Source organism: Pelophylax lessonae (genome assembly GCF_965119305.1).
Source record: "Pelophylax lessonae genome assembly, chromosome: 3".
NCBI lineage: Eukaryota > Metazoa > Chordata > Amphibia > Anura > Ranidae > Pelophylax > Pelophylax lessonae.
Window position 1 is genome coordinate 335544717 of NC_138770.1, and position 14092 is coordinate 335558808.

General features: G+C 42.3%; 1 protein-coding gene across 1 annotated transcript in view; it reads left to right on the forward strand.

Moving 5' to 3' along the window:
- The window catches only part of PRIM2 (DNA primase subunit 2), a 304354-nt gene that overhangs the window by 150747 nt on the left and 139515 nt on the right, over positions 1–14092 (forward strand). The window contains exon 7 of the mRNA XM_082251382.1: positions 437–504. Within this exon, the coding sequence (XP_082107508.1) occupies positions 437–504 (68 nt within the window). The remainder of the gene's footprint in view (positions 1–436; positions 505–14092) is intronic.

The window sequence follows — 14092 nt, forward strand, 5'->3', positions numbered from 1 at the left end:
AAATGGATTTTACGGTGAGTAAAAAAATCAAATTTTTTTCGCTGTTTTGTCTCCCCATTGCCCTGGCACATTTAAAGTCCCTTCATATTTTGACAGGAGAGAGGGGCGTTGCTGTTGTCCCCTCCCTTTTTTTTGTTGGGGGTTACAACCTCCTCCCCTCCCTTTCCCCTCCTTCCCCTGTCTTTCTATATATTTTTTGGGATGGTGCCACAATGTGGATGTTTAACGCTATGATGCTCTTATCGCACACAAAAATTTGTATATTTTAAATAGGTTGTGTAATATAATGCACTTTTACAGAGGTATAGGCAAACGCACATAAAAATATGAATATTTTATGACTTCCCATTGAATGTATATTCCCTTCATTGCTATTGCTTTCTCCATTAACATATTTAAAGGCCATATTTTCACTGGGTTGCTCTTTTTCTTTCAGTTGTCAGCTCGATCGCTTCCAGCAGTGCAATCCGATGAAAGACTGCAACCTCTACTTAGTCACCTCAGGTATGTTCTCCAGGCCATTGTGTGTAATGTGCTCTTCCTCTTTCTTTTGTTGGATAGGTGTCCTTGTATTTCGCGTGGTACAGAAAGCATGCTGTGTCAACTGTCCAGTAGTTGTGCGGGTTACATTTTGAGACATTTTTTGTTTTCCTTTATTTATAGCTTTAATCTATGTTCTTTAGTGAATGGCTTGAGTGCATTTTATGTGAACCTCATCAAATTTGACTTAACATGTGAACATTCAAAGCTGTAGGATATTTTAGTTGTTTTATGTTTGCACCGCTCAGTGCTTTTCTGATTTCTCAGTACTTTTCTTGTGGAGCCCACAGGATGATACTTACAGTACTATTCAAACCTCACCAACAGTTAGGCATGCTACTAGTCTACTGTAGAGGCATGCATTTAGTGACTTTTAAAGAGGTTGTAAACTCATTAAAAAAAATTTTTTTCCAACCTGAAAGAGAAACACAAATTGAGCATACTAGCTCATTATGAAATACTTACCTTAGAATGAGCCCCCGCTGTGCCGCCCGCTTACCTGTATGAGGGGCGACATGTTCAGTCGCCCGTCTTCCGGGATCGCGGCATCCGGCCATCTGATTGGCTGGATCTGCAAATACATCACTCCCGCATGCGCGCGGGAGCCAACGGTCACGGCACAAGGCTCTGAGGGAACGGCACCAGCGGCCGTTCCTTCTGAGCGCATGTGCCAGTGATGTCACTGGCTGAATTTAAGGTAAATATCTCCTAAACGGTACATGTTTAGGAGATATTTACACTACCTATAGGTAAGCCTTATCATAGGCTTACCTATAGGTAAAAGTTGCAGAGGAGGGTTTACTTCCTCTTTAAGTTGTTTTTGTCTAATCAGAAACCCTCTGATCTTGTCTTGATAGTGTCAGATTTTCTTTAAAATTGACCTAGTCAAATGTATTCTTCAAATGGTGTAGGACAAGTCAGTTATGCAGCTGAAATTTTGCACAGATCCACTTTTTCATTCATAGCACAATGTTTCTGTAGAGCAGTTCTTCCTGTTCCTATTCCACTAATGTATTCCATTAATCAGAAGCAGGCCCTTGTAAGGCTAGAAAATAGAGGATTCCAAGGCTCTGTCATGCTTGAGGTGATTGTAGTCGTATTAGTGCAAATAAAGAAAAAAAGTATCACAGAAAGTACTCAGTTGTTTTTCAAGGCTCTGTCACATACACAGTTCTCCACAGCTTCTAAAAAGGAATTATATTCTAAAGGCATATTTTTCACTTTTTTGCACATTAAACTCTTCTAATCAATCTTTGTTACAGTCAATCTTTAGATTTTAATTACGGGGTATAGGCCTAATGTCATAGTAAATGCCATGTTTGTAGGTGGGAAAAATAATTTGAGCCTGAGTTTGCCTTTCAGATTCATCTAGTTCTAATAGGCACTAGACCTCCAGATGGTTTTATCCCCTCCATGACCAGGCCATTTTTGCCACTGCGTTACTTTAACTGACAATTGTGCGGTCATGCGGCACTGTACCCAAAAAAAATGTCTCCCCCCCCCCCCCCCCCCCAAACAGAGCTTTCTTTTGGTGGTATTTGATCACCTCTGCATTTCTTTTTTTTATTGTGTTGTTAACACAATAAGCGTATATTAATTGGTTTGCGCAAAAGTTTTAGCATCCAGGAACCATGTGATCTATTTTTTTATTTATTTTTTTACTGGTAATGGTGGTGATCAAAAACTTTGAGACTCCATTCACGCTGCCGCGACTTGTCAGGCGACTTGTGTGCCTTCAAGTCGCCCCAAGTCGCTTGACATAACAAATGCAATGTAAATGAATGAGAGCCGTCTTAATATGCACTACTGAAGTCGCTCCGACTTCAGAAAAGGGTCCTGTACTACTTTGAGGCGACTTGTATCCAACTTGTGCCAATAGACTTCAATGGGAGTTGCCTCCAAGTCGGATCCTTATCTTTTGTCAATCGACTTGTGATCCGACTTTCCAGGAAGAAGAAGGAAAATTAGCCAGGCATTCCCCACATTGCAGCCATGCCTACAGTTCCTATATACCATTATCTCTGCCGGGTCTGTGTGAGTGGCACTGGTGGACACAGATAATTGGCACTGGTGGACACAGATAATTGGCACTGGTGGACACAGATACTTGGCACTGGTGGACACAGATACTTGGCACTGGTGGACACAGATAATTGGCACTGGTGGACACAGATAAGTGGCACTGGTGGACACAGATAAGTGGCACTGGTGGACACAGATAAGTGGCACTGGTGGACACAGATAAGTGGCACTGGTGGACACAGATAAGTGGCACTGGTGGACACAGATAAGTGGCACTGGTGGACACAGATAAGTGGCACTGGTGGACACAGATAAGTGGCACTGGTGGACACTGATAAGTGGCACTGGTGGACACTGATAAGTGGCACTGGTGGACACTGATAAGTGGCACTGGTGGACACTGATAAGTGGCACTGGTGGACACTGATAAGTGGCACTGGTGGACACTGATAAGTGGCACTGGTGGACACTGATAAGTGGCACTGGTGGACACTGATAAGTGGCACTGGTGGACACTGATAAGTGGCACTGGTGGACACTGATAAGTGGCACTGGTGGACACTGATAAGTGGCACTGGTGGACACTGATAAGTGGCACTGGTGGACACTGATAAGTGGCACTGGTGGACACTGATACGTGGCACTGGTGGACACTGATACGTGGCACTGGTGGACACTAATTTGTGGCACTGATACATGGCACTGATATGTGGCACTGGTGGACACTGATTCGTGGCACTGGTGGACACTGATTCGTGGCACTGGTGGACACTGATTCGTGGCACTGGTGGACACTGATTCGTGGCACTGGTGGACACTGATTCGTGGCACTGGTGGGCAGTGGCACTGGTGGACACTGATACGTGGCACTGGTGGACACTGATACGTGGCACTGGTGGGCAGTGGCACTGGTGGACACATACGTGGCACTAGTGAATACTGATATGTTGCACTGGTGGGCAGTGGCACTGGTGGACACTGATACGTGGCACTGGTGGGCAATGAGGAAATGAGTAAAAAAAAAACCAGAAAAGGGGAATTAGGTCACAACACATCCTATTCTGAATGGCCAAATACAAAGTCGTACAAAGTCGTCTATCATATGTCGCTTAAAATAATTCACAAGTCGCGCTGAAGTAGCGCTAACAAGTCGCCCCTTATGAGGCGACTTTCTGGTCGCGGTAGTGTGAACCGGCTCTTAGTGCCGGTTTACATTCGTGCGGCTTGCGAGATCGCATGTAATTCGGAGCGCACTGCTCCTTACATGCGATCTCATGTGCGGATGCAAATTCAGCCATACACTTTGGCTGAATTCGGAATGTATCCGCACCAAACACGCACAGGACCCTTTTTTTCAGCCGCATCAGGATCGGATCGCACAGTGGTTCACACTTCTGTGCGAACTGTCAGATCGCACTGCGATATGCGATCAAACTGGGGGTGTCGTTAACATTTAATTGACACCCCCTGCGTATCGCCTATGGCAGTGTAAACTGAAAGAGGTGCGGATGCGATGCGGGATCACGCTGCATATTCGCAGCGTTCCTGCATCGCACAAGTGTGAACCGGCACTTATCGGGACTGGGATATTGCAGCAGACAAATCGGACACCTAACTGACACTTTTTGACACTTTTTTTGGAAACCAGTGACACCAATACAGTGATCCGTGCTAAAAATATGAACTGTCACTGTACTAATAACACTGGCAGTGAAGGGGTTAATATGTAGGGCAATCAAGGGCCTAAATGTGTGGCCAACATGTGTTACTGTATACTGTGTGAGGTGTTTTTACTAAGCAATGTGCTGTTTTTTACTTCCTGCTTTGCAGGAACAAATAAACAGCACATTTCTGACAGCAGCAGAGAGCCCTGTGTTTGTTTACCTACACAGGGCTCTCTTTGGTAATCTCCACAACTAATTGTCAGGTGTCGGCGACCAATCAGTGGCTGGCACCTACTGATTGGTTTGTGCTGCACCCAATCACAGCAAAGCTAGAGCTCCCTAGCCCTGCTTGTGAATCACGTACTAGGTACAGTGATGGAAAAAATAATTTAATCCCCTGCTGATTTTGTAAGTTTGTCCACTGACAAATAAATGATCAGTCTATAATTTTAATGGTAGGTTTATTTTAACAGTGAGAGACAATATAACAACAAATATGTCCAGAAAAACGCATTTCAAAAAAGTTATGAATTGATTTGCACATTTTAATGAGTGAAATAAGTATTTGATCCTCTATCAATCAGCAAGATTTTTGTCTCCCAGGTGTCTTCTATACAGGTCATGAGCTGAGATTAGGAGCACTCCCATAAAGGGAGTACTCCTAATCTCCACTTTTTACCTGTATAAAAGACACCTGTCCACAGAAGCAGTCAATCATTCAGATTCCAATGTCTCCACCATGGCCAAGACCAAAGAGTTTTCCCAAGGATGTCAGAGACAAGATTGCAGACCTACATAAGGCTGGAATGGGCTGCAAGACCATCGCCAAACAGCTTGGTGAGAGGGTGATAACACTTGGTGCGATTATTCGCAAATGAAAGGAAACACTGAATAACTGTCAATCTCCCTCGGTCTGGGGCTTCATGCAAGATCCCACCTCGTGGAGTTTCAGTAATCATGAGAACAGTGAGGAATCAGCCCAGAACTACACAGGAGAATCTTGTCAATGATACAATGATCTCAAGGCAGCTGGGACCATAGTCGGCAAGAAAAATTGGTAACACACTATGCCGTGAAGAACTGTAATCCTGCAGCACCCGCAAGGTCCCCTTGCTCAAAAAAGCACATATATAGGCCCACCTGAAGTTTGCTAATGAACATCTGAATGATTCAGAGGAGAACTGGGTGAAAATGTTGTGGTCAAATGAGACCAAAATGGAGCTCTTTGGCATCAACTCAACTCGCCGTGTTTGGAGGAGGAGGAATGCTGCCTATGACCCCAAGAACACCATCCCCACTGTCAAACATGAAGATGGAAACATTATGCTTTGGGGTGTTTTTCTTGCAAAGAGGGCAAGACAATTTCACTGCATCAAAAGAACGATGGACAGAGCCATGTACCGTCAAATCTTGTGTGAGAACCTCCTTTCATCGACCAGGGCATTGAAAATGGGTCATGGATGGGTATTCTAGCATGTCAATGACCCAAAACACACTGCCAAGGCAACAAAGGAGTGGCTCAAGAAGAAGCACATTAAGGTCCTTGAGTGGCCTAGCTATTCTTCAGACCTTAATCCTATAGAATATATGTGGAGGGAGCTGAAGGTTTGAGTTACCAAACATCAGCCTTGAAACCTTAATGACTTGGAGAGGATCTGCAAAGAGGAGCAGGACAAAATCCCTCCCGAGATGTGTGCAAACCTAGTGCCAACTTCAAGAAACATCTGACCTCTGTGATTGCCAACAAGAGTTTTGACACAATGTACTAAGTCCATTTTTGTGAAGGGGTCAAATACTTTTTTTATTAAAATGAAAGCCAATTTATAACTTTTTTTTAAAATGCGTTTTTCTGGATTTTTTGTTGTTCTGTCTCTCACTTTTAAAATAAACCTACCATTAAAATTATAGACTGATAATTTTTTTGTCAATGGATAAACGTACAAAATCAGCAGGGGATCAAATACTTTTTTTCCTCACTATAAGTGTTTCAGCGTAGGGGAGCCACCTTGCCGCTGTATATGTACTGTATACGATCGGCAAGTGGGTAGTTATGATCTGAGCACATCTGTTATTTACAGCCACCGGGCCAAACCTCTAGTCCATACAAGTTCATGGTTTGGATGAAAAGGGTGGGGCTTTATCTTGTTTTGTGCAAATCTTGAATCCACGTGTACTGCTTTAGTCTTGGGTCCAAGTGGCTCTATTGAGATGAGTTTGAACCCTAAAGCTGGATACACACTATCCAACTTTTGTGGTTAGATTTCCTTCAGATTTATCTTTTCTATGTAGTGCAAGGGCCTGCCAGATTGCATACAAATTGAAAGTGTTTAGGTTTGACCTCCTATTATATGGCTTTGGTAAGTCTAAAGGAAAAAGTCTTCAGAAAATTGTATAGTGTGTATGGCCCATAAGACCCTGTTTCAGACATGTTTCCATAACACACCATATGTGTGTTTGTGTACTGTAGCTCATTTTGTATGGCATTCCAGCGAACATCTACCACACACTTGTGCTAAAAAAATACCATAACCCACAGCAGCATGCATTGCACTGAAAAAAGTTATAACCACCACTGTTTTTGCTGCATCTGAATGGGCTGCCTTAACTCGACACAGAAAAGCTGTGGAGTGCAACGTTTAGTATGAACAGACCCTAAGGCTCCATTCACACCTGAACGTATCGTTTTCAGGCTTTTTTTTTTTTCTTTTTGTCTTTTCTCAGGTGTTTTCTGGCTTTTTTTTTTTTTGCAGGTGTTTGGAGGCAGGCCCTGACATCTAACAAAAACGCCTGTAATCTGCCCAAAAAGAAGCTCATGTCCTTTTTTGAGCTTCAGGCGACAAAATGCTCATATGTGAACAGGGGCCATTGAAATCAATGTGATTTTGCTTGTTGGGCGTTTTGAGACTTCAGAGATGAGCGTTTTACTAGATGAAATACGCTCAGGTGTGAACAGGCCCTAACGCAAGCAATAGTTTCATGATTGCTATTACTTTATAACTGTGTTTGGCAAAAAAAAAAACAGTGTTTGGCCAAATCTGGTTTACTTTGAAGAGATGAATGTAGTATGGTGGATAACAGCATATAAACGTAAATACTTGTGGAATACAAAACATGTATCTAGCTGTTGGGTACAGGAGATGGCAATGGTGCTCAGGTTGTTTCCTATTTATTAGCCTTTACTGTATATGATCATGGGTACCCTTAGCTACGGTATATCCATAGAGAATGCTTTGTTGCTCAATCTGTATGTGTGTAAGTAATTTAATGAGACACTTTTTTCAATCATTTATCTGCTTGTTTTTTATCTGACTTGCCTGGTTAGAGTTTGTCAAGATTAGCTGTGGGAAAATGTTAGCACAGCATGGAGTGATTAATTTGACACTCCTGGCTGCTTGTTTTTTTAATACTGGCTTAACTTAATTAGATCTATACTGAATACCTTGTTTTTCTTTTTGTTTTATGTGTTTTATATGTTCACATGTATTTATATAACAGGGCAGAGGAGAAATACAAAAGTTCCTACCCCCACAGCCATTAGTAGACATGCCTTTATAGTGAATGTGTTGGGGCTAAGTTATGTGAGCTCCCATAGCCAATTGGTTTTAAAGGTTGGTTTTGAGGCTGTCATCATGATTCTGTCTTCACAAATTAGTAATTCACTGACCTGCAACAAGCATACAGAAAAGGTTTTCAGCTTCATTGGCAGATTGCTATTAGTTCCAGATGGGTGACTGTAGGTTGCATGTAAGCCTCAAAACCAAGGCAGCAGTATCCACTCCCACAATTCTATGTCTTTTATGTTTATCTTTTAAGTGAATGTATAGTGGTTTGGTACATTTTACTTTTTTTATTTTAAATATATATATATTCAAATAATGGTGTCACAGACCCTATTGCCCACTCAAATATAAATAAATCAAGGTTCTTAAAAAGTTGAGATCTGGGAACACAGCGAAAATATTAAAACACTGCTGCGGCCTGAAAGACGCGTGACTTACATTGCGACTTTGCCAGGCAACTTGCTGGTGACTTGAGTACTATTTGATGTGACCTTGAAGCAACTCTGAGGCAAATTTGTAGCAACTTTCAGGAAATGCCTGGGTAATCTTGCTGTAATGTCAGATCCAAATGACATCAATATAAATGAGGATCTGACTTTGAAGCAACTTCCATTAAAGTCTATTGGCATAAGTCGGACAGAAGTCGCAGTGAAGTAGTACAGAATCCTTTTCTAAAGTCAGAGTGACTTCAGTAGTGCTAATTTTGACAGCTCTCATTGACTAACATGGGATTTCACATGTCACTTGACTTGGAGTCTTACAATTTGGATCCCAAGTCCAGGCAGTGTGAATCGAGTTGTAATCAATGATAACATTTTTTTTTTTTTTTAAAGAAAAGACGCACAGACATAAAAAAAACATATATCATGGGGTCCTAGTATAGCATGAAAATAAACATCAAGTATTTATATAAAAAAGTAGTCATATAATGTATAAAATCACCTCCGTTTGCTCAGAATAAGTGTAATGTAATATTATATGTAAATAGTAACCGCACTAGAATATCAACCAGAGTCTCAAGAAAATTTAAAGCTGCAACTTAAATGTGACAAATTAGTAAGAATGAAATCCGCGCTAAGGATATCCAAGGAATGGGAAGGATATATAATTAGATCGGCTGCAGCTTACCCTAAACTACAGTCAGAGGACTGTTTGAAAATGAGTGGGAAATGGGGTAATTGGCGCTGCCTGTATGGTGGGTATCAATAAATAAGTATAGTATAAAAAATGTAATATAGCTGTGCACTAGAAATATGTGTGTAAAATTGAGCAATAATAAATAAATATATTAAGAATACACTTTAAAATTATTTATGCAATCCACACCTAATAAAATGCAATCTGAGCGAATAACCAGTGAAAGAAGTGGAAAAAGTGCATACCAAAACAAAAATATATAAATAGTAAGTGGTATGATAAATACAATATCTAAATAAATAAGTAGAGGCAATAGTAAGAATAGTATGTGTTGGTGATGTACAGTGCTTGGTAAATTGCACTGAAGGTAAAGTGAAAAATAAAGAATGGTTGAAACAGATAGACAAGTGAATCTCACAACAAATGGTGCAAGAAAGTGCACAATAAATGACAGCTAGATGTCTGGCTGCAATAAAGTCCGATAAGCCAGTATTGAAAAAAAGGAAAGAAAATGAGTCCATGACTCGATAGATGTGCGGGTAAATAGTGGGAAGAACCTTATGATAAACCCAAGGTGGGTGACTGGCGAGGTGCAGGGTAACCCCTAGTGAAAAAAGACCTACTAACCAGATATACCCACCCCACACAGGGGTATAGGGCGGGTATTTAGAATATGGCTGGGTACTCCTTCTTTTGACTCCTTAGCTCCCTTCTGTGCTGGGGGAGAGTATTGCGGGCCGTCCCTGGGGGTCCGGGGTATCCCAAAGGGAAAACGGGCTTAATGGGTCTTCTCCTGGTATGGTAATGTGATATCCGGCGGTCTGTGAGTGGGGTCCAGTCACTCGATGGTATGTGCAGGTGGGAGGGTCACATAGGGCAAAGAAAGGCTCGATAGTGTGATATCGTTTACACCTTTATTTGAATGAATGTACAATAAATGGGTACTCACATGATAAAAGTAAAATCAGAGCGAGGAAATGGCATCCTGGAACGCAATGCGTTCCACCAGGATACCGGAAGTGACGTGATGGCGCTGTACGCGTTTCGTCATCAGACGTCTTCTGCAGCAGATGTCTGATGAAGTAACCCGTACAGCGCCATCACGTCACTTCCAGTTTTTTCTTATCAATTTCATGTTATTTTTTCATTTAGCGCAGCTTTTTTATTTATTATGTAATGTAATATTGTCCAGTGTTCATAGCAACAGCTTGTAAACCTGACTCATTAATTACTAGTTTTTTGTTCACTCTCTGGGCTGAAGGAAAAAAAAATTAACTGGGTCCTCCATCAATGCTATAGCATGTAGGTGGATGCCTTGCCCTGCTGGGCTATTGTATCCTGACTGATGCCAGCAGCTGTCAGAATACCCGAACAGCAACTGCCTCTGACTAGGCTGACAATTTTCCCGCCCACCTTCTTAATTTTTTTAATCAAAGGATGTCAGACTAGAGGGGCCGGCAAGGCCAACAGCAAAGCAAATTTCGGCTCATTCATTATGTATCTGCTGCATTCCAAACAGTGTATGATCATCTTTAGCAAAATTGTGGTAAAGATTAATGCGGTGTGTTTTATTTGCTGTGCATATATGCCTAACTTTCTGCCGTATGCAGTCATAAAGGCAGCACACAAATATCCATATATAGAACACAATAGGTGCATTATCTCTTAAAACAAATTGGTGAAATCAAATATATATAAGTACATACATCGCAATGTAAAGTGGGAAAAAAAAATTTGCTATATGTGTGTGTGAGAGAAATCGTTTAAGGAAAATGTATTTTTGAATGCATATAGTTTCAATCCATGCAATGTGATATGCTAAACTCTCTATGCTATGTCTGCTGCTTCCTTCAGTGCATCACACCACCAGGTGCTCCAGCTCCTTGCCATATGCCAGTGACCTCTTAGCATAGGTCAATGCTCACCATCAATAGGATGCTTAAAATCCATACATTTTATTAAAAGAAGAGTACTCACACTGTACCAATAAGAGACCAAATGTGCAAAGCCCTGCCGCTATCCAGCCAGCAGTTCAGACTCCACCCAATGCGTTTTGTGACAAAAATCAGAAGCCATTGTTCAGTTTCAAAAATATATATCATGCTTGGACATAAAAAAGTGCAGCACCAATATAATTTATACACAGTGAAGTAAATCTCAATCCATAGATGAGCATAAATAAGTAATCATAAAACTTTGTGGTTCTTATAAAGTCCAGAAAATGAAAAATCGAATTATGTTGTGCAGAAATCCAGTGTAAAGAAAAAGTGATAAAAAGATCGAAAGCCACCCCACGTGAAGAAACAATCCCTCCAATAGAGTGTTCAGTGATGTTAGCACTAGCAGTTCCTCTCTCCTCCCCTCTGCTAGTGCTGACATCACGCTGCTGTCCAGATTAACAATAAGTGCTACACTTTTCAAAGCATCTCTTCGGCTCCTGATGAGCTTTATTTACTTCAGCTTTGACCCATTGAGGAGTTATTTTCTGGAGTAGATACCGAACGGGATCTGTTTGCCTGCAGTTGGATATCTGTCTTAAGGACACAGGCATGAACGCTGCTGTAAGAGCAGCAATTCCATCTGGTGAGTTTTAATTCTATAGGGAGGTGAAGGCTGACCTCTGAACATGCTATTGGAAGGATTGTTTCTTCACGGGGGAGGCTTTGAATCTTTTTGTCACTTTTTCTTTACACTGGATTTTTGCACAATTTAATTAGATTTTTCATTTTATGGACTTTTTATGAACCACGTTTTATGATTACTCATTTATGCTGATACACTATAATACCAAAAGTATTGGAATGCCTGCCTTTACACGCACAGTGGGGAGAACAAGTATTTGATACGCTGCCAATTTTGAAGGTTTTCCTACTTACAAAGAATTTAGAGGTCTGTCGCATTGAGAAAATCACATTGTATGATTTTTACATAATTCATTTGCATTTTATTGCATGACATAAGTATTTGATCACCTAACAACCAGTAAGAATTTCCGGCTCTCACAGACCTGTTATTTTTTCTTTAAGAAGCCCTCCTGTTCTCCACTCATTACCTGTATTTGCTGCACCTGTTTGAACTCGTTGCCTGTATAAAAGACTCCTGTTACACTCAATCAAACAGACTCCAACCTCTCCACAATGGCCAAGACCAGAGAGCTGTGTAAAGGCATCAGGGATAAAATTGTAGACCTGCACAAGGCTGGGATGGGCTACAGGACAATAGGCAAGCAGCTTGGTGAGAAGGGAACAACTGTTGGCGCAATTATTAGAAAATGGAAGAGGATCAAGATGATGGTCAATTTCCCTCGGTCTGGGGCTCCATGCAAGATCTCACCTCGTAGGGCATCAATGATCACGAGGAAGGTGAGAGATCAGCCCAGAACTATACAGCAGGACCTGGTCAATGACCTGAAGAGAGCTGAGACCACAGTCTCAAAGAAAACCATTAGTAACAGACTACGCCATCATGGATTAAAATCCTGCAGTGCTCGCAAGGTCCCCCTGCTCAAGCCAGCGCATGTCCAGGCACGTCTGAAGTTTGCCAATGACAATCTGGATGATCCAGAGGAGGAATAAAAAAAGGTCATGTGGTCTAATGAGACAAAAATAGAGCTTTTTGGTCTAAACTCCACTCGCCGTGTTTGGAGGAAGGAGGAGGATGAGTACAACCCCAAGAACACCATCCCAACCATGAAGCATGGAGGTGGAAACATCATTCTTTGGGGATGCTTTTCTGTAAAGGGGACAGGACGACTGCACCGTATTGAGGGGAGGATGGATGGCTTCATGTTTCGTGAGATCTTGGCCAACAACCTCCTTCCCTCAGTAAGCGCATTGAAGATGGGTCGTGGCTGGGTCTTCCTGCATGACATTGAGCCGAAACACACAGCCAGGGCAACTGAGGAGTGGCTCTGTAAGAAGCATCTCAAGGTCCTGGAGTGGCCTAGCCAGTCTCCAGACCTGAGCCCAATAGAAAATCTTTGGAGGGAGCTGAAAGTCCGTTTTGTCCAACGACAGTCCCGAAACCTAAAGGATCTGGTGAAGCTCTGTATGGAGGAGTGGGTCAAAATCCCTGCTGCAGTGTGTGTAGACCTGGTCAAGAACTACAGGAAACGTATGATCTCTGTAATAGCAAACAAAGGTTTCTGTACCAAATATTGAGTTCTGCTTTTCTGATATATCAAATACATATGTCATGCAATAAAATGCAAATTAATTACCTTCAAATCATACAATGTGATTTTCTGCATTTTTGTTTTATATTCCGTGTCTCGCACTTGACGAGTATGATAAAAATTACAGACCTCTGCCGATTCTCCTACTTACAAAGCATGTAGTGTATCAAATACTTTTCACCCCACTGTACATGAACTTTAATGGCATCCCAGTCTTAATGTGTAGGGTTCAATATTGAGTTTCTTCTCTTTCGTTCATTCATGGACACAGCTCTTCGGGATTCTTGAACCAGTAGGTTATACTGCCCCCTACAGGAGTAGGACACTAGGCAGAAAAAAACTTGACTACGCCTATGGGCAGTCCCAGGAGATATACTCCCCCTCTCTGCTATAGTTATTCAGTTTTTGTTCTGCCTAGTCAGGAGTAAGGACCTAGTTCCTTGCTGGGATCTCTGGTCCTGCCATTTTTTTTTCTTTTTAAATTACTTTTTTTTCTCCTTTTTTGTTTTTTTCCTGCAAGATCTTCAATCAGCTGCCTGACTGGGTGACGGGCTGGATAATCTAGATCCAGTGGTCACCCCAGTCTGGCCAGCGAGCACGCGCAGACAACAGCTCCACACCAGGGTGGCTGCAACATAGCCCCACTGGACAAGGGCTGGTCTGCGAGTTAAACGCCTCACGACGTTGCATACGACCAAGTTTTGGCCTGAGTCGCAGCATTCCTCCTGGTCGACAGCCCCCCCATTTCAGGGGGCAAGAATGTTCTGTCTGGAGCAGTGCCCGACTGGTTCCCGGTATGATGAGTAGCTGCCCCCCTCTCCCCCTTAAAGGTTTTTGGTTGGACACGGGCCCCTCCCTCGGACGGACCGACCCTTGGGTTACCCTCATTCCCTTTAGACCCCCCCGGTATTTTGGGGTCCCTGGTGGGGTCCCTCCCTCTCTCTCTGCTGATGGATTGTGGAGTGCTCTGTTGCTAGCGACCTGGTGGTACTACA